A 24,045-nucleotide genomic window follows, 5' to 3' on the forward strand; every position below is an offset into this window, starting at 1 on the left:
AACGATCAACTATTTCTCTTTCATCGGACATTTTAACTTGAATTTTACAAGCTTATTTTCCAAATTAACTTCCAAACGTCTATCAAATCTTCCGTATAACCTTAAAAGTAATGGCTACATTTAGAGTAACGTTCCCGCTCACTGAGCTTTTGAGCGCTCAGTTAACCGCTATTGGCGGACCAATCAAAAGTGACCTTTTTGCGTTTGTAATGATTGCGTAATGATAGCGGCTTTTTATTTTATTTATTAAATTATATATGATTTACTTAATTAATATCTTATTAAAAATATTATACGTCTATAGGATTATCTGAAAAACAACTTGAAACAGGAAGAAATTCTTCATTGGATGAACTAAAGACAGATATTATTTCAATATTTCAGTCTCATATACAAAATATGTTAAAAATATATTGCTTATAATTAAGAAAAAATAGAAAAATTAAGAAAATCACTATTATAAAATATATCCAAGATGAAACAAATTTGGAAAAAAAATTTTTTAAAAATTGTCCTACTGCCTCTGAATGACTTATCTTTAAATAATCTATCTTTTTTTGAAGAACATATTACATTCTTTTTCTTTTCGAGCATTACAAAGTAATTCTATAAGTCCTCAATTCATACGTTAGAAATATAATGATTCTGAAATCAGACCCAATTTCGTTGAATAATTTTTCAACTGAATCACAACATTTACTTGTCCGGCAAGATCAACAACAATGCAGTTTCAAAAACTTGATTTCATAAACCATGATTTTGATAAACATGAGGAAGAAAGAAATATAATCAATTAAATATGTAACAAACATTATTTATCATTCAGTCATGTGAATTATTTCGTAATGATAATGTTCTTTACAAAAAAAAAGAATAAAAGATAAAAAAGTTGATAATATTTATTTTGTGTTCGAAAAATTAATAATAAATGATTAATTTAAGGCTCCAAGCAGGAAATTATTAATAGTAAAAAAATGCTTAGTATTTCCATTCTTTCCTCCAGAAGATGCAGAAATAATCATCGAGATATCACTGTTTTTATGATTTAATAAAAAAAAAACATATATGTAGCCATTATTTCGAGATTATACGGAAGGTTCCATAGTTTGTCAATTTGGGAAATAAACTTTCTATTACAATTAATAATTGTGTAAAAGTATATGAAGTGTGAATAATCTACAAATAATTGTGTGAAAAAATAAGAAAGAAAGAAAGAAAAAATTTGTTAGTAGAAATAACAGAGAGAAATTATACCTTGATAGTTTCAAATGTGCATTCATATGCTATAGATATAAGAATTTGATGTTGCTATATATTTTGTAAGTTCTTCTCTTAATAGCCCGGCTCCATTTGCTCGCCGTTGCAATAGGATCTATTGCGTTCAAAGTTTCTCTTATTCTACACGTCTTGGTACAAAAATTCCTTTTGCTTTTAAATATGATTACATCATCTGAAATTTATTCACATTATTGTACGTTATTTTTAAATGTATTAGTAATATTTCGAAAATTTTCAACAGAAAGAAAAGAAGAAGAGAAATAAGAAAAAAGAAAAAGAGAAAAGAGAGAAAAAGAGGAGAGAAAGAGAAAGAGATAGTACCGTATATCCAGCTCTAGGATGTTCATAATAAATTTTTACAATTTTTAATCTTAATTCATCATTTGATATCTGTGAATATCATACACACATAGGCACATTTAATTCATATAACTTTTAATAAATGATATTTCTAGAACATGATAAATGATTTACCATACAAGTAACACTAGCCTTCCAAATACAATAAGGCCAAGTGTTCTTCGTTTAACTGAACAGCAGAATGTTTTTTTCCTGTTTACAAAATTAAATAATTAAATAGTAAAATTAACATAAATAAGTATAGTATACATATATTTCTTTAAAATTATATCTTAATATAAAGAACTAACTGTTCGAATTTACTTTAGGTGCAACATAGCCTCGTTGCTGATGCTTTTCACATCGAACTAGAAATAAAAATAAAGCCTCTATTTCTTCCAAAATTTTATTATAAGTATCCACGGATATTTCAGTAAATATTCTTCTCAAATTTATCTTAAGTATACAGTGCTCTATGTTCTTCGAACATTAAGGGTCGACAGGACCGGCGAGAAAATTCCAGCGTCACTGTCACCAACATTGAGAAATGAATTCTTATTCAATGTATTGGTGTATGTCTGTATACGTACAAACATTATTGCATTTCAAAAGAGACAAAGACGACGTTATTGTCTTTCATTGTCTCTCCTTAGCAAGCGGTGCTACCAACATCGATTCGTTAGCTGTACCTTAGGTGCAGATAGCAATATCCGCTTTTACAATATTTAGCTCATAAAGAAGTTATATTTCTTTGTGAAACTTTTTTTATATATTCTTTATATAATAACGCAGGTCGCTACAGAGCCAGATTATGCATTTTTGACTCTAAAAAATTTATAATAAATTGATTTCGAATTCAAGGCGCAGCTGCACCTGACCGCGGTAACTTTCGCGATCAGCAGCACATTTTTGGAAATTTTATTTCGATCTTTTTCTCAAAAAATCGCTCTTTAGCGACCTGCGAAATATCCTACTGATTACGAATATTACAATTTTATTAAGATTCTCTTTGTATTTTGGCTGTAATACTGTTTTTGCAAAACAGTAGTTTGCAGCCGGCCGATAGGAGTCTCCACAGCCTCCTGTCGACCCTTAATGAGATATTACAGCATCAACAATTATTTGTTGAATTCTCCTGAGAGTGACTGCTACATGGACTTCTGTTTGACCTCTCACTTCTATAATTGTAACTATAAATTTAAATATAAACGATTAAATATAAATTTGATTACTTATTTATAATAATAAGAGAGAAAGATAGAGATAGAAAAAGAAGAGAGTAATTTTCAGTCAGCAGTCATTAATTTTCGAATTTATTTGAAGGCCTTACAAACAATCCGTTGTTTACTATATTGTATATGTATAATAAACAATGCACTTGCTTACCTGATTATTACACTTTTATATTTCTGATCAAATATTAAGTATCGAACAATTGTTACCAAGAAAAAATCCTGTTCTTCTTGCGTTATTCACTATTTTGATTCACTAAATGCACTATATACATTATTATATCTTTATCAAATAAAGATAATTTGACTTAAATTTTCGAAAAAATATTTTTGAGGTTATACAAACACACAGAGAAAATGTCGGACGTGCAACGTGCACAACATGTCGGTACTCGGCATGCAACTTACAGGCGCTTTTGTCGCTATCCAGTGCTGCCACTTTTGTAGAACCAAAAGTCACCAACTGCTGAATTAAAATTATGTCGCAACATCATAAAAATTCGAGGAATTAAAATTATGTCGCAACATCATAAAAATTCGAGGAATTAAAATTATGTCTGGACATAATAAAAATTCGGAATTATTTTTATGTCGCGACATAATTTTAATTCATCCAATTTTTATTATGTCCCGACATAATAATACAAATGAGATAAAAAATTATGTTGGGATAAGTAGATAGGATAAGAGAGTTCTAATCCAAGGATCTGAGGGGGGTGAGGTAAGCGGGGGGGGCCAAATGTCTCCCTAGACTGAGGGGGAAGGGGGAGGTACCAAATGTCCCCCCCCAGATTAAGGGGGGAAGGGTGGTACCAAACACCCCCTGATTGAGAGGGGGAGGGGGAGGGGGCGGGAGGCATACATATGGTTTCGCACGTGGAGTGAGTGTCCTCTCCGACTGACTGCGGAGATCTGATGGTGAGAGAGGAATGTCAACTGTTATAGATAAAATAATCACCCCACTCTGTTTATCCATAATGTATATTTGCAATAAATAATTACGTTCGCAACACGGTAGAGGGAGAAGGTGCTATAGGCGTTCGCAACGCGTTAGAGGGAGACGGTGCGATAGACGTTCGCAACGCGGTAGAGGGAGACGGTGCTATAGGCGTTCTATATAGCGTAGGACAAGGAGAGTATGACGTGGTATGAGAAGGAAAGCGCTGTATGTGTATGACAAGGGAGTGCATGATGATAGGAAAAGGAGGGCATGATGGTAAGAAAAGGAGAGCATGATGGTAAGAAAAGGAGATATGGGTGCGAGAGAAAAAAATAGAGAGGAAGAAGGATAGCGAGAAGGAGAGCGTGTTATGGGGTGCGAGAGAAAGAATAGAGAGGAAGGAGGATAGCGGAGGCGCGATAAGACGGAGGCTAAGGCGTACGCGAGAAAAAAGATAATTTTTGCATGTTAAGTTTTTTATAATGTTAAATGTTATCTTATTATCTAATTATATCTAATACAGAGGAAGAAGGATGGAATAGATGATGAAGGTGGATAAGTAATAAATATATATAAGTTTAACATAAATTTTATTTAAAAAGTGTGTATGTGTATACATATAAAGTGTGTGTGTGTGTGTGTGTGTGTTTTAAAATTAAAAAAGAATAGAAATTGTAATAGAAAATTTAAAAATTAAAATAGTTATATGTTTAAATATAAAAATATAAAAAAGAATTAAAATTATAGTAGAAAATTAAAAAAATTAAAAATCTGTAGGGGCGATGCGTCATGGGAACTCGTCATAGCTGCGTCTGTAACAGGAAAAAAAAACATTTTTATTAGTACTTTAAAAATATTTTCTAAAATGATAAAAATTATAAATACAATCTATTCGGAGTCTCTCTCATCTGACGATCTGGAGTCCTTCTGCAGAGTTTCGGGGAGCCACGGTTCCTCTGTCTCCCACACCTCATACGGAAGCTCACCAAAGAGTTTCCGCAAACAAAGACGATAGATAAAAGATCCTTTAAGCCTTTTTCAGTTTTTTTTCAACACATGTGTGTGTGTGTGTGTATTAAATGAGTTATGTACAAGTCGCTTTCTTCTTTCTTCTAAAAAGTCTATCCTTCTTTCTTTTTTTATCAGTAGCAGCCTCTCTTTTCGAAGATACTTTATTTCCGCAACAACAGGATCTTCAAATTGCATAAGTTCTATATCGGTATTTTCATCGATCACATCACATAAAAAATCTATATCGTCACGGATCTCGAAAAACTGTTCTAACGATCTTGCATAAGTCTTTGGTAAACCAATTTCACGATTTTGTAAAAATTGCACTACAGAATTTATGGCACTACCGAAGGCGTTGTAGTTTATGCGATACTAAACTATTCAAAAGTTATAGCACCGTGTGTGCGGCTGTCGTATGATGAAATCGAATCAAATGTATACGACGATTGAAATATTCGGTTACAAATGTATACGACAAAGCGTAAGATAAAATTTTTGGCTAAATGATGACATAAACAGACCGTCGACAGTACGGATGTTTGCGCTAAAGAATAACGCGCCGACAGTACGAATGTTTGCGCTAAAGAATAACGTTTCGCATAGTGGGTGGGCATTATCATGTATATTTTACTATAAATATAAATAATAAATATAATCAGGCGTTCTATAGTACGATGTGGTGTATGTGTAGGACAAGGAGTGCATGACGATAAGAAAAGGAAAGCATGATGGTAGGAAAAGGAGATATGGGTGCGAGAGAAAGAATAGAGAGGAAGAACAGCGCGCATGGTGAGAAAAGGACAGCGCTATAGACGTAGGACAAGGAGAGTATGATGTGTAAGGAAAGGAGAGAGCATGATGGTAAGGAAAGAAGGTGACAGTAAAAGAAATATAAATGTATAAAAATTCCAAATTTATTTAAAATTAAAAAAATTTAATTACAGAATATAGAAAATAATACTTGAACTATAGTTTTTAATGTAAATATGGGTTGATTGAACCTTCATGATGATGAATCGACCACCAATTGAATATTTTAAATACATTTTGTAAAGCGCAATTTCGTACATGTCTATCGCAACGCAGAGTAGCATATAATTTATCTAAAGCAGGAACGTCATCATAGTCGTTATCCAATGTCTGATAATAAGACCGATTCTCGCATCGTCTTCCAGTAAATTTGCCAACCATTCTCGTTTTTCATGTCCTTTGACATACACTCGAGAAGATGCATCTTTCAACGTCACAGCCTCAGTGATTAAACGTTTAGCCATGTAGTATGGAACGTTTCCATCTTCCCATTGCAGATTGTGATGTTTTCCAACCAACCATGCAACCTGAGATCTCTCAGACCTCGTGAGCCAACGGAATGGTGTAAGACTCGTAAAAATATAATGAGACAGTACAGATCCTTGAGTCAGAATCGCAATTTCTTTCACGATAAATTTTTTATCGATAATAAATCCTCGAAGATCCACAAACGTTGGCACAACCATAATGTAAAGATATTGATGAGAACTACAACGAACGACTGATGTTAATCATCGAGTATCGCAAGTTTTATGTTTTAACATTGGAGGGGATAATTAGTGATCTATCGTGGAAAATTCTATAAATCTAATAATTCGTTACTCACTCAACTTTCTAATAAAGTACAACTTATTTTTTCTATCCTCAATTTTTACTCCTGAGGGCTGTCCTTGGTTGTCAAGTGGATCTGAGAGAGTATAAGATACTTGAATAAGACTGATCTCTTTTGCTGCTGCGATAGTTTCGATAGTCCTTTCTTTACCTAATGAGGTGGGGGATTTTGACCTATGGAATGCTGTTGCTGTCTCTCTCACTCGTGTAGTACCGATTGTTCCGGTGATCCGGTATGCGATTCTCTAATTTCGTTTACAGAAGATCGACCGTTGGTTGATAAGACGAACGTTTTTGTTCAGTTTAAGAGCGCCTTATAACTTCATATAATATTCAACGTACAATTTTGGTTGTAGGATAGATTTTTCTTGTATCGCAAGTTTTAACATTGGAGAGGATAATTGCTGATTCATGTAATTTTACGTATGCGAGGAGGAAGAGTCGTAGAATAAAATAGTGTGAAGAGAAACATTAATGTTAATAATAATTTTTTTATTTTTTATTTTTTACAAGTATCATAAAATATATCATTTATAGCACACGTCAACAATTCGCAATCTACGAGTGATCCGCTATTGAACGCGTCACTATCGCGTATCGCTTTCACAGCAACATTTACATTAGTAATATTGTTACGTTGCAAAACGTTACAAAATTGTTTAAACTTTTCATTAACGAGATGTGTATTTTGACACAACCATGAATGCATATGATCGATACATTTTTCAAAATCGAATAAATGTAACAATGTTTGAGGTTGCATATACAAAGACTTATTAGATAATGTTAATTTAACAATCCTCGATCCGTTTAATACACTCATTTGGATAGATAGATCGCAGATCCATAATGGCTGACTTTCAGTCGAATGTACATGTCGTTCAATGTCTGTACGTTTCTGCATCAATGAGTGCCAGAGTACGATAAGCAATACTACTCGATTGCCTCGGTTGTCACCAAGTATCAATTCTACATACGACATAGCTCCAACGCTTATTCCAATCTCCAAATATTTGTAAGATGTCGGGGTTAAGGTATATCTCTTCCCAAGTATGCAAACCGCACGACGAGATGAAACGCTATATAAAATATTAAAATATATTAAAAAATAATATTTAGAAAATAATATTTAGAAAATAATTGAAACTTACATTTTCTTTGATTGAATTTCACCGTTCTTAATCGGAATGTAAAAATTGTATACGACAAAGCGTGAGATATAAATTTTTGCTAAATGAAAACATACAGAACGCCGACAGTACGGATGTTTGCGCTAAAGAATAACGTTTCGCATAGTGGGTGGGCATTATCATGTATATTTAATTTGATTATAAATATAATCAGGCGTTCTATAGTATGATGTGGTGTAAGAAGGAAGGCGCTGTATGTGTAGGACAAGGAGTGCATGATGATAAGAAAAGGAAAGCATGATGGTAGGAAAAGGAGATATGGGTGCGAGAGAAAGAATAGAGAGGAAGGAGGATAGCGGGAAGGAGAGCGCGTATGGTGAGAAAAGGACAGCGCTATAGGCGTAGGACAAGGAGAGTATGATGTGTAAGGAAAGGAGAGAGCAAAGGAGAAGGCGGCAGTAAAAGAAATATAAATGTATAAAAATTCCAAATTTATTTAAAAATAAAAAAAATTTAATTACAGAATATAGAAAATAATACTTGAAGTATAGTTTAATGTAAATATGGGTTGATTGAACCTTCATGATGATGATTCGATCACCAATTGAATATTTTAAATACATTTTGTAAAGCGCAATTTCTTACATGTTTATCGCAGTGCAGAGTAACATTTAATTTATCTAAAGGAGGAACGTCTTCATAGTCGTTATCCAATGTCTCGATAATAAGGCCGATTCTCGCATCATCTGCCAGTAAATTTGCCAACCATTCTCGTTTTTCATGCCCCTTAACATACACTCGAGAAGCTGCATCTTTCAACGTCACAGTCTCAATGATTAAACGTTTAGCCATGTAGTATGGAATGTTTCCATCTTCCCATTGCAGATTTTGATGTTTTCCAATCGATCATGCAACTTTAGATCTCTCAGACCTCGTGAGCAAACGGAATGGTGTAAGACTCGTAAAAATATAATAAGAGAGTACAGATCCTTTAGTCAGAATCGCAATTTCTTTTACAATAAATTTTTTTATCAATAATAAATCCTTGAAGATCCACAAACGTTGGCAACCATAATGAAAAGATATTGGCGAGAACTACGACGAACGACTGATGTTAATCATCGAGTATCGCTAGTTTTATGTTTTAACATTGGAGGGGATAATTATTTACAGAAGATTTGACCGTTGGTTGATAAAACGAGCGTTCCTGCTCGGTTTAAGAGCGCCTTATAACTTCATATAATATTCGGCGTACAATTTTGGTTGTAGGATAGATTTTTCTTGTATCGCAAGTTTTAACATTGGAGGGGATAATTGCTGATTCATGTAATTTTACGTACTACGTTCGTTAGAGGATTGTCACATTAAAGAATAGGCGAAGAAAGAAATAATAAAAATCAGTAATGAAAAAGACAACTGCCTCTCCACACAGCATTCATACAGATAATCATAATAAAACGATTATTGAATCACGACACAATCAAATAAACAGACATGTATCGAACATTGATCAATATCAATTGAAACATCGATCCAACCATGTTCGAACCACAATCATACATCAAATAAACATCAAACAAACATCTATCGAACCGCGATGAACATCGATCCAACCATGTTTGAACTACTATCGTACATCAAACGAACGTCGATCAACATAAAATGTATCATGATCAATTATAATAAACAAAAATCAACTATTTGTACTGTTTAAAAGACGTTAATTATTTTAATATCGTGAATCGAAATATAATACCAGATGCAACTGCATCACGTACTGAAATATAATACGATATAATACTACAGAGATGGACAAGAAAAAACTCTCATTTTCTTCTAACTCGAGTATCACGTCTCATCTACATCAGTATTTTTCAGCATCTTTAGCAGAATGAATTTAGATCCAACTATACACAGGATACGTTTTATAAAGAATAGGCGAAGAAAGAAATAATAAAAATCAGTAATAAAAAAGACAACTGTCTTCACACAGCATTCATACAGATAATTATAATAAAACGATTATTGAATCACGACACAATCAAATAAACATTAAACAAACATGTAACGAACATTGATCAACATCGATTGAAACATCGATTCAACCATGTTTGAACCACTATCATACATCAAACGAACGTCGATCAACATCAAATAAACCTCGATCAACATTAAAAACGAACCATGATCGGTTCGTAATCAACTGTCATTGATCGACTACTTGTTTAAAGATGTTTAATATTCCACGTCTATTGTCTGCTGAAAATGCAAACTAACAGAAAAATGCATCACGTACTGTAATATATTATTCACCACACAGATGTATACAAGGATAAGATATATAATACTTGCTACAAGGAGAGGATAGAAAAAAAGATAATAACGCATATGTATTTTGACAATAGTTTATTATAAATATGGATTGATCAAATCTTTATAATAATGCTTCGACCACCAATTGAATATTTTGAATACATTTTGTAAAGCACAATTTTTATATGTTTATTGCAATGCATAGTAGATTCGATTTTATTTTCAATCGCGTCCAATTTAAATAATATTCTATTTAACTTTCCTAAGATTAGTTCCTTAAATTCTGAAATAAATTAATATTATTTAATTTATAGAATATTAATATAATTCCTGTGTTTTCTATATTATACATTATGCAACAAATATATTTTTGCATACTTCTTTATTTATAGAAAATATATAAAAGTATTAGTATTTTTTAAACTTACCATGAGAACATAGATTTTCATTTTCTATACGTAAAGCAGAATTTTTTTTATAAAAGATGTACTATCTGTAACAATTTTGTTGTTATTATTAATATCTGAAAAGAAACTAAGTATTAGTATTTTTTTACATATAACGTTAATAAATTGTAGCTAATGCTCACCGTTTTTGCTTATTACATTAAACAATATGTTTTCGTCTAATATATTTCTTCCAATATGTTTAGATGTACTCTGTAGCTCTTTGTCATACGACACAAAACTTTGTTTCTGTGGAAGAGCGGGCAGAATTTTTCCTTGTGTAACACTATTTTTCTTTAAAGAAATCTACATCTTTTTTCAGAAGAGAAAGATAAATATTTTTTTTGGTTCTTATACGTCTTCTTTTTTTCTCGTTCTTGTAATTCATTTGAAGATAGACCTGTATCATTATTTGATGTATCTTCTACCAAAATTAATTTTTGTATACCTTCTTCGTAAGAGCAGTCGCCTGGCAAGCGAAAGACTCGGGTTCAATTCCCGATTCAGCGACTTCGCCCCGATATTTTTTCTCGTCTACATCTCTTTAGAGGGGTATAGAGGGGTTTTTAGAATTCTCAAAAATGAGAATCTAAATATGTGCTCTGTGCACTAATTAAAAATTCTTTCGTGAAAAGAATTAATTTCTTTACGCAGTTTCTTTACGCATCAACATCCGCGCATGGGCTCTCATTGCCGAGTATATCTTATCTTCTTCGTAAGTATCTGAATAATTATAAATAAAAGTGTAAAAGAAGTTATAAAAATTATTAATAATATATGCAATATTACATGTAACTAATAATACATACAAATTTATGTTTGATATTATTCACTTACTTGCAATACCAAAAATTTTTACTGATAACTCCTTCCAATCTGACTTTTCTCATAATATCTCTCTTGCAGTTATAGCTTTATTAATACGAAGCATTGTTTATTGTAAAGTGACTAGGCCAAATACATGTAAACGTATCTGCGGTGTACCATGTAGCAGGTATTAGCTGCAGACCATCATTAAATTCCGCAATGATATATTTTTCGTCATCCATTTCTGTGTTGCGCAAAATGAACGAAGATCATGTAGAAATTATGTATACATATTTTATTATAAAAATATGTATATTATGTTACGTACAAAATTATATTTCATGACATGGTGATTTATATAAATCTTTTACATATTTCAATTTTGTACCAATAACACAAATTTCTGATTATAAATGTTACACAATTTCTTTATTTTTTTGTGTAACATTTATAATCAGAAATTTGTGTTATTGGTACAAAATTGAAATATGTAAAAGATTTATATAAATCACCATGTCATGAAATATAATTTTGTGCGTAACATAATATACATATTTTTATAATAAAATATGTATACATAATTTCTACATGATCTTCGTTCATTTTGCGCAACACAGAAATGGATGACGAAAAATATATCATTGCGGAATTTAATGATGGTCTGCAGCTAATACCTGCTACATGGTACACCGCAGATACGTTTACATGTATTTGGCCTAGTCACTTTACAATAAACAATGCTTCGTATTAATAAAGCTATAACTGCAAGAGAGATATTATGAGAAAAGTCAGATTGGAAGGAGTTATCAGTAAAAATTTTTGGTATTGCAAGTAAGTGAATAATATCAAACATAAATTTGTATGTATTATTAGTTACATGTAATATTGCATATATTATTAATAATTTTTATAACTTCTTTTACACTTTTATTTATAATTATTCAGATACTTACGAAGAAGATAAGATATACTCGGCAATGAGAGCCCATGCGCGGATGTTGATGCGTAAAGAAACTGCGTAAAGAAATTAATTCTTTTCACGAAAGAATTTTTAATTAGTGCACAGAGCACATATTTAGATTCTCATTTTTGAGAATTCTAAAAACCCCTCTATACCCCTCTAAAGAGATGTAGACGAGAAAAAATATCGGGGCGAAGTCGCTGAATCGGGAATTGAACCCGAGTCTTTCGCTTGCCAGGCGACTGCTCTTACGAAGAAGGTATACAAAAATTAATTTTGGTAGAAGATACATCAAATAATGATACAGGTCTATCTTCAAATGAATTACAAGAACGAGAAAAAAAGAAGACGTATAAGAACCAAAAAAAATATTTATCTTTCTCTTCTGAAAAAAGATGTAGATTTCTTTAAAGAAAAATAGTGTTACACAAGGAAAAATTCTGCCCGCTCTTCCACAGAAACAAAGTTTTGTGTCGTATGACAAAGAGCTACAGAGTACATCTAAACATATTGGAAGAAATATATTAGACGAAAACATATTGTTTAATGTAATAAGCAAAAACGGTGAGCATTAGCTACAATTTATTAACGTTATATGTAAAAAAATACTAATACTTAGTTTCTTTTCAGATATTAATAATAACAACAAAATTGTTACAGATAGTACATCTTTTATAAAAAAAATTCTGCTTTACGTATAGAAAATGAAAATCTATGTTCTCATGGTAAGTTTAAAAAATACTAATACTTTTATATATTTTCTATAAATAAAGAAGTATGCAAAAATATATTTGTTGCATAATGTATAATATAGAAAACACAGGAATTATATTAATATTCTATAAATTAAATAATATTAATTTATTTCAGAATTTAAGGAACTAATCTTAGGAAAGTTAAATAGAATATTATTTAAATTGGACGCGATTGAAAATAAAATCGAATCTACTATGCATTGCAATAAACATATAAAAATTGTGCTTTACAAAATGTATTCAAAATATTCAATTGGTGGTCGAAGCATTATTATAAAGATTTGATCAATCCATATTTATAATAAACTATTGTCAAAATACATATACGTTATTATCTTTTTTTCTATCCTCTCCTTGTAGCAAGTATTATATATCTTATCCTTGTATACATCTGTGTGGTGAATAATATATTACAGTACGTGATGCATTTTTCTGTTAGTTTGCATTTTCAGCAGACAATAGACGTGGAATATTAAACATCTTTAAACAAGTAGTCGATCAATGACAGTTGATTACGAACCGATCATGGTTCGTTTTTAATGTTGATCGAGGTTTATTTGATGTTGATCGACGTTCGTTTGATGTATGATAGTGGTTCAAACATGGTTGAATCGATGTTTCAATCGATGTTGATCAATGTTCGTTACATGTTTGTTTAATGTTTATTTGATTGTGTCGTGATTCAATAATCGTTTTATTATAATTATCTGTATGAATGCTGTGTGAAGACAGTTGTCTTTTTTATTACTGATTTTTATTATTTCTTTCTTCGCCTATTCTTTATAAAACGTATCCTGTGTATAGTTGGATCTAAATTCATTCTGCTAAAGATGCTGAAAAATACTGATGTAGATGAGACGTGATACTCGAGTTAGAAGAAAATGAGAGTTTTTTCTTGTCCATCTCTGTAGTATTATATCGTATTATATTTCAGTACGTGATGCAGTTGCATCTGGTATTATATTTCGATTCACGATATTAAAATAATTAACGTCTTTTAAACAGTACAAATAGTTGATTTTTGTTTATTATAATTGATCATGATACATTTTATGTTGATCGACGTTCGTTTGATGTACGATAGTAGTTCAAACATGGTTGGATCGATGTTCATCGCGGTTCGATAGATGTTTGTTTGATGTTTATTTGATGTATGATTGTGGTTCGAACATGGTTGGATCGATGTTTCAATTGATATTGATCAATGTTCGATACATGTCTGTTTATTTGATTGTGTCGTGATTCAATAATCGTTTTATTATGATTATCTGTATGAATGCTGTGTGGAGAGGCAGTTGTCTTTTTCATTACTGATTTTTATTATTTCTTTCTTCGCCTATTCTTTAATGTGACAATCCTCTAACGAACGTAGTACGTAAAATTACATGAATCAGCAATTATCCCCTCCAATGTTAAAACTTGCGATACAAGAAAAATCTATCCTACAACCAAAATTGTACGCCGAATATTATATGAAATTATAAGGCGCTCTTAAACCGAGCAGGAACGCTCGTTTTATCAACCAACGGTCAAATCTTCTGTAAATAATTATCCCCTCCAATGTTAAAACATAAAACTAGCGATACTCGATGATTAACATCAGTCGTTCGTCGTAGTTCTCGCCAATATCTTTTCATTATGGTTGCCAACGTTTGTGGATCTTCAAGGATTTATTATTGATAAAAAAATTTATTGTAAAAGAAATTGCGATTCTGACTAAAGGATCTGTACTCTCTTATTATATTTTTACGAGTCTTACACCATTCCGTTTGCTCACGAGGTCTGAGAGATCTAAAGTTGCATGATCGATTGGAAAACATCAAAATCTGCAATGGGAAGATGGAAACATTCCATACTACATGGCTAAACGTTTAATCATTGAGACTGTGACGTTGAAAGATGCAGCTTCTCGAGTGTATGTTAAGGGGCATGAAAAACGAGAATGGTTGGCAAATTTACTGGCAGATAATGCGAGAATCGGCCTTATTATCGAGACATTGGATAACGACTATGAAGACGTTCCTCCTTTAGATAAATTAAATGTTACTCTGCACTGCGATAAACATGTAAGAAATTGCGCTTTACAAAATGTATTTAAAATATTCAATTGGTGATCGAATCATCATCATGAAGGTTCAATCAACCCATATTTACATTAAACTATACTTCAAGTATTATTTTCTATATTCTGTAATTAAATTTTTTTTATTTTTAAATAAATTTGGAATTTTTATACATTTATATTTCTTTTACTGCCGCCTTCTCCTTTGCTCTCTCCTTTCCTTACACATCATACTCTCCTTGTCCTACGCCTATAGCGCTGTCCTTTTCTCACCATACGCGCTCTCCTTCCCGCTATCCTCCTTCCTCTCTATTCTTTCTCTCGCACCCATATCTCCTTTTCCTACCATCATGCTTTCCTTTTCTTATCATCATGCACTCCTTGTCCTACACATACAGCGCCTTCCTTCTTACACCACATCATACTATAGAACGCCTGATTATATTTATAATCAAATTAAATATACATGATAATGCCCACCCACTATGCGAAACGTTATTCTTTAGCGCAAACATCCGTACTGTCGGCGTTCTGTATGTTTTCATTTAGCAAAAATTTATATCTCACGCTTTGTCGTATACAATTTTTACATTCCGATTAAGAACGGTGAAATTCAATCAAAGAAAATGTAAGTTTCAATTATTTTCTAAATATTATTTTCTAAATATTATTTTTTAATATATTTTAATATTTTATATAGCGTTTCATCTCGTCGTGCGGTTTGCATACTTGGGAAGAGATATACCTTAACCCCGACATCTTACAAATATTTGGAGATTGGAATAAGCGTTGGAGCTATGTCGTATGTAGAATTGATACTTGGTGACAACCGAGGCAATCGAGTAGTATTGCTTATCGTACTCTGGCACTCATTGATGCAGAAACGTACAGACATTGAACGACATGTACATTCGACTGAAAGTCAGCCATTATGGATCTGCGATCTATCTATCCAAATGAGTGTATTAAACGGATCGAGGATTGTTAAATTAACATTATCTAATAAGTCTTTGTATATGCAACCTCAAACATTGTTACATTTATTCGATTTTGAAAAATGTATCGATCATATGCATTCATGGTTGTGTCAAAATACACATCTCGTTAATGAAAAGTTTAAACAATTTTGTAACGTTTTGCAACGTAACAATATTACTAATGTAAATGTTGCTGTGAAAGCGATACGCGATAGTGACGCGTTCAATAGCGGATCACTCGTAGATTGCGAATTGTTGACGTGTGCTATAAATGATATATTTTATGATACTTGTAAAAAATAAAAAATAAAAAAATTATTATTAACATTAATGTTTCTCTTCACACTATTTTATTCTACGACTCTTCCTCCTCGCATACGTAAAATTACATGAATCAGCAATTATCCTCTCCAATGTTAAAACTTGCGATACAAGAAAAATCTATCCTACAACCAAAATTGTACGTTGAATATTATATGAAGTTATAAGGCGCTCTTAAACTGAACAAAAACGTTCGTCTTATCAACCAACGGTCGATCTTCTGTAAACGAAATTAGAGAATCGCATACCGGATCACCGGAACAATCGGTACTACACGAGTGAGAGAGACAGCAACAGCATTCCATAGGTCAAAATCCCCCACCTCATTAGGTAAAGAAAGGACTATCGAAACTATCGCAGCAGCAAAAGAGATCAGTCTTATTCAAGTATCTTATACTCTCTCAGATCCACTTGACAACCAAGGACAGCCCTCAGGAGTAAAAATTGAGGATAGAAAAAATAAGTTGTACTTTATTAGAAAGTTGAGTGAGTAACGAATTATTAGATTTATAGAATTTTCCACGATAGATCACTAATTATCCCCTCCAATGTTAAAACATAAAACTTGCGATACTCGATGATTAACATCAGTCGTTCGTTGTAGTTCTCATCAATATCTTTACATTATGGTTGTGCCAACGTTTGTGGATCTTCGAGGATTTATTATCGATAAAAAATTTATCGTGAAAGAAATTGCGATTCTGACTCAAGGATCTGTACTGTCTCATTATATTTTTACGAGTCTTACACCATTCCGTTGGCTCACGAGGTCTGAGAGATCTCAGGTTGCATGGTTGGTTGGAAAACATCACAATCTGCAATGGGAAGATGGAAACGTTCCATACTACATGGCTAAACGTTTAATCACTGAGGCTGTGACGTTGAAAGATGCATCTTCTCGAGTGTATGTCAAAGGACATGAAAAACGAGAATGGTTGGCAAATTTACTGGAAGACGATGCGAGAATCGGTCTTATTATCAGACATTGGATAACGACTATGATGACGTTCCTGCTTTAGATAAATTATATGCTACTCTGCGTTGCAATAGACATGTACGAAATTGCGCTTTACAAAATGTATTTAAAATATTCAATTGGTGGTCGATTCATCATCATGAAGGTTCAATCAACCCATATTTACATTAAAAACTATAGTTCAAGTATTATTTTCTATATTCTGTAATTAAATTTTTTTAATTTTAAATAAATTTGGAATTTTTATACATTTATATTTCTTTTACTGTCACCTTCTTTCCTTACCATCATGCTCTCTCCTTTCCTTACACATCATACTCTCCTTGTCCTACGTCTATAGCGCTGTCCTTTTCTCACCATGCGCGCTGTTCTTCCTCTCTATTCTTTCTCTCGCACCCATATCTCCTTTTCCTACCATCATGCTTTCCTTTTCTTATCGTCATGCACTCCTTGTCCTACACATACACCACATCGTACTATAGAACGCCTGATTATATTTATTATTTATATTTATAGTAAAATATACATGATAATGCCCACCCACTATGCGAAACGTTATTCTTTAGCGCAAACATTCGTACTGTCGGCGCGTTATTCTTTAGCGCAAACATCCGTACTGTCGACGGTCTGTTTATGTCATCATTTAGCCAAAAATTTTATCTTACGCTTTGTCGTATACATTTGTAACCGAATATTTCAATCGTCGTATACATTTGATTCGATTTCATCATACGACAGCCGCACACACGGTGCTATAACTTTTGAATAGTTTAGTATCGCATAAACTACAACGCCTTCGGTAGTGCCATAAATTCTGTAGTGCAATTTTTACAAAATCGTGAAATTGGTTTACCAAAGACTTATGCAAGATCGTTAGAACAGTTTTTCGAGATCCGTGACGATATAGATTTTTTATGTGATGTGATCGATGAAAATACCGATATAGAACTTATGCAATTTGAAGATCCTGTTGTTGCGGAAATAAAGTATCTTCGAAAAGAGAGGCTGCTACTGATAAAAAAAGAAAGAAGGATAGACTTTTTAGAAGAAAGAAGAAAGCGACTTGTACATAACTCATTTAATACACACACACACACACATGTGTTGAAAAAAAACTGAAAAAGGCTTAAAGGATCTTTTATCTATCGTCTTTGTTTGCGGAAACTCTTTGGTGAGCTTCCGTATGAGGTGTGGGAGACAGAGGAACCGTGGCTCCCCGAAACTCTGCAGAAGGACTCCAGATCGTCAGATGAGAGAGACTCCGAATAGATTGTATTTATAATTTTTATCATTTTAGAAAATATTTTTAAAGTACTAATAAAAATGTTTTTTTTTCCTGTTACAGACGCAGCTATGACGAGTTCCCATGGCGCATCGCCCCTACAGATTTTTAATTTTTTTAATTTTCTACTATAATTTTAATTCTTTTTTATATTTTTATATTTAAACATATAACTATTTTAATTTTTTAAATTTTCTATTACAATTTCTATTCTTTTTTAATTTTAAAACACACACACACACACACACACACACTTTATATGTATACACATACACACTTTTTAAATAAAATTTATGTTAAACTTATATATATTTATTACTTATCCACCTTCATCATCTATTCCATCCTTCTTCCTCTGTATTAGATATAATTAGATAATAAGATAACATTTAACATTATAAAAAACTTAACATGCAAAAATTATCTTTTTTCTCGCGTACGCCTTAGCCTCCGTCTTATCGCGCCTCCGCTATCCTCCTTCCTCTCTATTCTTTCTCTCGCACCCCATAACACGCTCTCCTTCTCGCTATCCTTCTTCCTCTCTATTTTTTTCTCTCGCACCCATATCTCCTTTTCTTACCATCATGCTCTCCTTTTCTTACCATCATGCCCTCCTTTTCCTATCATCATGCACTCCCTTGTCATACACATACAGCGCTTTCCTTCTCACACCACGTCATACTCTCCTTGTCCTACGCTATATAGAACGCCTATAGGACCGTCTCCCTCTACCGCGTTGCGAACGTCTATCGCACCGTCTCCCTCTAACGCGTTGCGAACGCCTATAGCACCTTCTCCCTCTACCGTGTTGCGAACGTAATTATTTATTGCAAATATACATTATGGATAAACAGAGTGGGGTGATTATTTTATCTATAACAGTTGACATTCCTCTCTCACCATCAGACCTCCGCAGTCAGTCGGAGAGGACACTCCCTCCACGTGCGAAACCATATGTATGCCTCCCGCCCCCTCCCCCTCCCCCTCTCAATCAGGGGGTGTTTGGTACCACCCTTCCCCCCTTAATCTGGGGGGGGGGACATTTGGTACCTCCCCCTTCCCCCTCAGTCTAGGGGGACATTTGGCCCCCCCCCGCTTACCTCACCCCCCTCAGATCCTTGGATTAGAACTCTCTTATCCTATCTACTGGGATATAATAAAAATTAGATGAATTAAATTTATATCTGAACAAAAATAATTCCAAATTTTCATTATGTTTCGATATAATTTTAATTCATTGAATTTTTATTATGTTCTTCATCATTTTAATTTATCAACTTATTATTATATCGTGATCTAATTTTAATTCATCGAATTATTATTATGGCACGACATAATTTTAAATCATTCAAATTAATATTATGTCACGACATAATAATAATTCGATGAATTAAAATTATGTCCAGACATAATAAAAATTTGGAATTATTTTTATGCGTAGACATAATTTTTATTCATAGAATTATTATTATGTGGAGACATAATTTTAATTTATCGAATTTTGCTTAAGACAATTATATTTTAAAATTTTTCTAATGAGTGGAATATTCTTTATTTTATTAAAAAGTAAAACGGCATGCCATATATATGTATACTTTCGATACTTTTTTATAATTAAACACAAAATTTAAAAATCCGCAGACAAATTTCCAAGCGAGCCAACATTTCCTAGGGCATTCGTAGATTTTGGTAATAGATTAAACGAAAAAAACATTTCTGTGACATTCAGGTAAAAAATTCTTAACTTGTTACTTGTACTCGTATACAGGGCGTCCGGTAATAATCGCCTCACCACTCATATACAGATAGAGCAGGTTAAACTGAGTAGAAAAGTCCTCTACTATTTTTCGATTTTCGAAATAATTATCGAGAAATTAATTACCAAAGATTGACAAATCTGGGCGAGTACAAGCGCGCCGCGAGAAGGCCCATCCTACTGCTATGCGGTTACTAGGCGCTCATTGAATGATAGGAGGAGCGGTCTACGACTGAAAATGGATGAGTAGCGCGCCTAGTAACCGCGTAGCGGTGGAACGGCTTTCTTCGCCGCGCGCGCTTTACTCGCGCGGATTCGCCGATATTTTTAATTAATTTTTCGATAATTATTTCGAAAATCGAAAAATGGTAGAGGACTTTTCTATTCAGTTTGACCTGCTCTATCTGTATATAAGCGGTGAGGCGGTTATTACCGGACACCTTGTATATATATATATATATATATATATATATATATATATATATGTATATGTATAGAAAATTAATTCTGTTTGTTTCAAACAGTATTTCACTAAAATAGAAAGACTAAAATAGCTTTTTTTCTTCATAGATGGAAAAAACCAGAATTTACAAATGGAGTGATACAGAAATACATGATCCAGTATTGGTTTATCGAGAACCTAAAAAAAATTATGCATGTCGCTAATATTTCAGCTACACAACACATATTGCAATACAAAGCATACAATTTAAGGCCTGATACAATGTACTACTTTAAAGTACAAGCGCATAATGAAGCTGGTGCCGGTTCTTACACGAATTTCGTCAATGTGTCCACCACTCATGAGAATCCAGTACCTCTACTTTTCGTCGTCTCAGTGGATAACGTACTGAAAGTATTGGATGTGGATTTGCAGATCAGCTTTCCACTTAAAAAATACATAGCGGATGAAATCGTTTATTTAGAATTGGAACGTAAGATTTATTGGATCAATAACGGAGAACTAATGACATGCGATTTCGATCTAAATGCAATGGAAGTAAATAATTGTACAAAAATAACTGATGTCGACCATTCTGCGAATAATCTCTGCCTCGATTGGGTGGCAAGAAATCTTTATTGGTTGGAATATTGGGTGTCGAATTATGACGGTTATTATGCTATGAAGCTTATAAAGCTAGACTTAGCATTGTGGCAAACTGGAATCAAAGTCAAAGACAATACTTATCTGCAAAGAAATGATGCGATTGACTTTTTAAATGTGCTGCCTTCTACAGGGTATATTAAATTTTATCTATCTAAAAAGAATAACTTTGTTTCTCTTTACAAGTTTGCGTCATATGACGAAATAAATGATTTTACACGCACAGCTATTAATTTTATAAAACATTATTATATTTACTAACATTAGTGTATATCTACTGGTGGCCACAGAAAATTGTAACAGAAAACAACCGTGTCTCAGTAGTGTCGCAAATGTGTTACAAATTTGTTTCATAATTTTCTATTAATGTGGTATGACTTTTATTAAAGGTCATATATTATAGAATCATAAACTGACGTAGAATTACAAAAATTTTAAATAAGCACATAAGTAGATTCTGTGCATGCGTGTGCAATATACGGTTAAAATAATGTTTTATAATTAGATAATAATACGCTTTTTTTCAGATATCTTTATTGGGTAAAATTTGCTTCATCATTTAATGATGAATTTATTGAAGCAATGCAATCGGATTTTAATGGAAAAAATATAAATTATTTTTTTAGGAATAATTCATGTTTCTGTGCGTACAAAGAACAATTGAAAAAAACAATCTTTATGCAGGTTGATTACACGAATATTGACAAACCATTAATGTACTGGATATGTGAAGAATCGAAAAATTACTTATTAATTGCAACAGACATCTATGGTTGTAGCTGCAACCTGATTTTAACGGTTGAAGCCAATAAAATGTCTTTCTCATATTTAACAATTGACAAGATAAACCTTTACTTGTACACTCATATCGATAAAACAATCTATATTTTAGAAAAAAAGTATGCACTTTTCGATAGCAAAGAAAACGCATTAAAATATGTTCAAAAAGTGCATATTTTTAATTTAAATGTGAATCGAATTATAGCGTTTAGTAATTCTTTACAACCATATCCTCCGACGAGGTGTTTACTACCTAACCTAGAAGATTTTCAATCTAAAGTTATTAATTTTGTGGCAAAAGTAAGAAACACAAACAGCATAGTCTTAAACATCCCAGAGTCGGTTCTTATTGATGGATGTAAAAAATACAACTTACCCACCACTATATATATCATCTCCGTGAGCTATCAGACATGTTTGAACAATGATCTTAACGAATTCGACGAATTCTACGTGAAAACGCACGAACGGCTTTACGAAATACAAAATTTAACACCATTCACAACGTACACATTGAAATTAGCATTAACTAATCTATATGTAGACAAGTTATCGATGAAGTTGCAATTCGGGGAGGATGTAATTCTAAGAACTACCCCTGGCAAGCTCAACGCGCCGGAAAATGTGACGGTTCAAGTTCTAACGCCTACTCTGGCGGTAGTCTATTGGATGCCACCTAAGAACATTAACTGCGTGGCAGTGACCTACGAAGTGCATTGGATGTCACATCTTTTTCCAAATGGCACTCGAAAAACAATTACTCAAAAAGAGTACGACATACATCTTATCAATCAATCTGAACGTACGACAGATGGCAAGTTTTTCATGTCAAGCCATCAGTTGGTGCCAAGACAGGAATACTTGGTATATGTACGAGTGTACCCAGTTAATTTTAGTCATTTCTTCAATGACAGTTTGAAGGAAAGTGTTTACATGCATCCGGAACCGAATAATTTGATTCTAAGCGGGTCCAGTAGAAATAGCATAAATATCTCGTGGGATCTTAACGATAATATAACCCATTACACACTGAAGTACAAACAAAATCAAATGCAAATATGGGAAATTGCAAACAATACCGAGACAGATAACTATACAGTAAAATATTATATAGGAAACTTGCTGCCAGAAACCCTATATAAATTTCATTTGATCCTTAAATATTGCAATTACGAGAAAGAATTTATATGGCCTCCTGATGGAGAATTTACTTTTAAAACACAAGGTAAAATAAATGAATGCATTATGATATCATGTATTTATTTTGTAGAAATGTTTTCATAAATTTTTTAAATTAAAAATTGAAGTAAAAACTTTTAAGTAAAACTATCTATGTAATATAAAATTTTTTAATTATTTTACTTAATTTTCTCCAATGCCATAAGCGTTTTTAGCATGCGTATTTTTGTAAACAAAATTAATATTACTAATTTTGTAATTACCTTTGACAATTAAAGCTTCTGCAATTGATACAAAAAATTATCCAATAGATAAGTGATTCTCAACCTTTCCACATCTAAGGACCACTTTTTGAACTAAGTATGAATTGCGGACCATCTGACTATATATGTATGTAAGGCAAAGGAGTAAAAGAAATACAAAAATTTATTTCAAAAAATGCAGCAAAAAGAATTTATATTTTCTTTGGTTGCTTATATTGCACAAATATTGCGTATATATTGTACATTGCTTATTAAATGTTATAATAATGTTACGTCCAGACTCGGAAAAAGAATGAGATAACGGAAGGACGGAACTACCCTTGTCAAAACGCGTTAAATCTTAACGCTCTTGACTCGAACGAACCGTGCAAGGCCGGACTTGGTCAAAGACCTCGAGGGTCTCTTTTACTGGGTCAGTAGGCCATTCGTTCGGTGGTCCCTTTTCGGTAAGGGAATTTATTCCCTGTTACGCGGGACGGGACCTTGTGCGA

The 24,045-nt window shown here is 32.7% G+C and overlaps 1 protein-coding gene across 1 annotated transcript in view; it reads left to right on the top strand.

Annotated features, from left to right (window-relative positions):
- LOC140670361 (proto-oncogene tyrosine-protein kinase ROS-like) overlaps positions 1-24,045 on the top strand; it is a 55,992-nt gene that overhangs the window by 24,746 nt on the left and 7,201 nt on the right. The window contains exons 3-5 of the mRNA XM_072900921.1: positions 20,113-20,200; positions 20,798-21,466; positions 22,250-23,337. Of these exons, the coding sequence (XP_072757022.1) occupies positions 20,113-20,200; positions 20,798-21,466; positions 22,250-23,337 (1,845 nt within the window). The remainder of the gene's footprint in view (positions 1-20,112; positions 20,201-20,797; positions 21,467-22,249; positions 23,338-24,045) is intronic.

This window comes from Anoplolepis gracilipes, chromosome 10 (genome assembly GCF_047496725.1).
Source record: "Anoplolepis gracilipes chromosome 10, ASM4749672v1, whole genome shotgun sequence".
In the NCBI taxonomy this organism is placed as follows: Eukaryota; Metazoa; Arthropoda; class Insecta; order Hymenoptera; family Formicidae; genus Anoplolepis; species Anoplolepis gracilipes.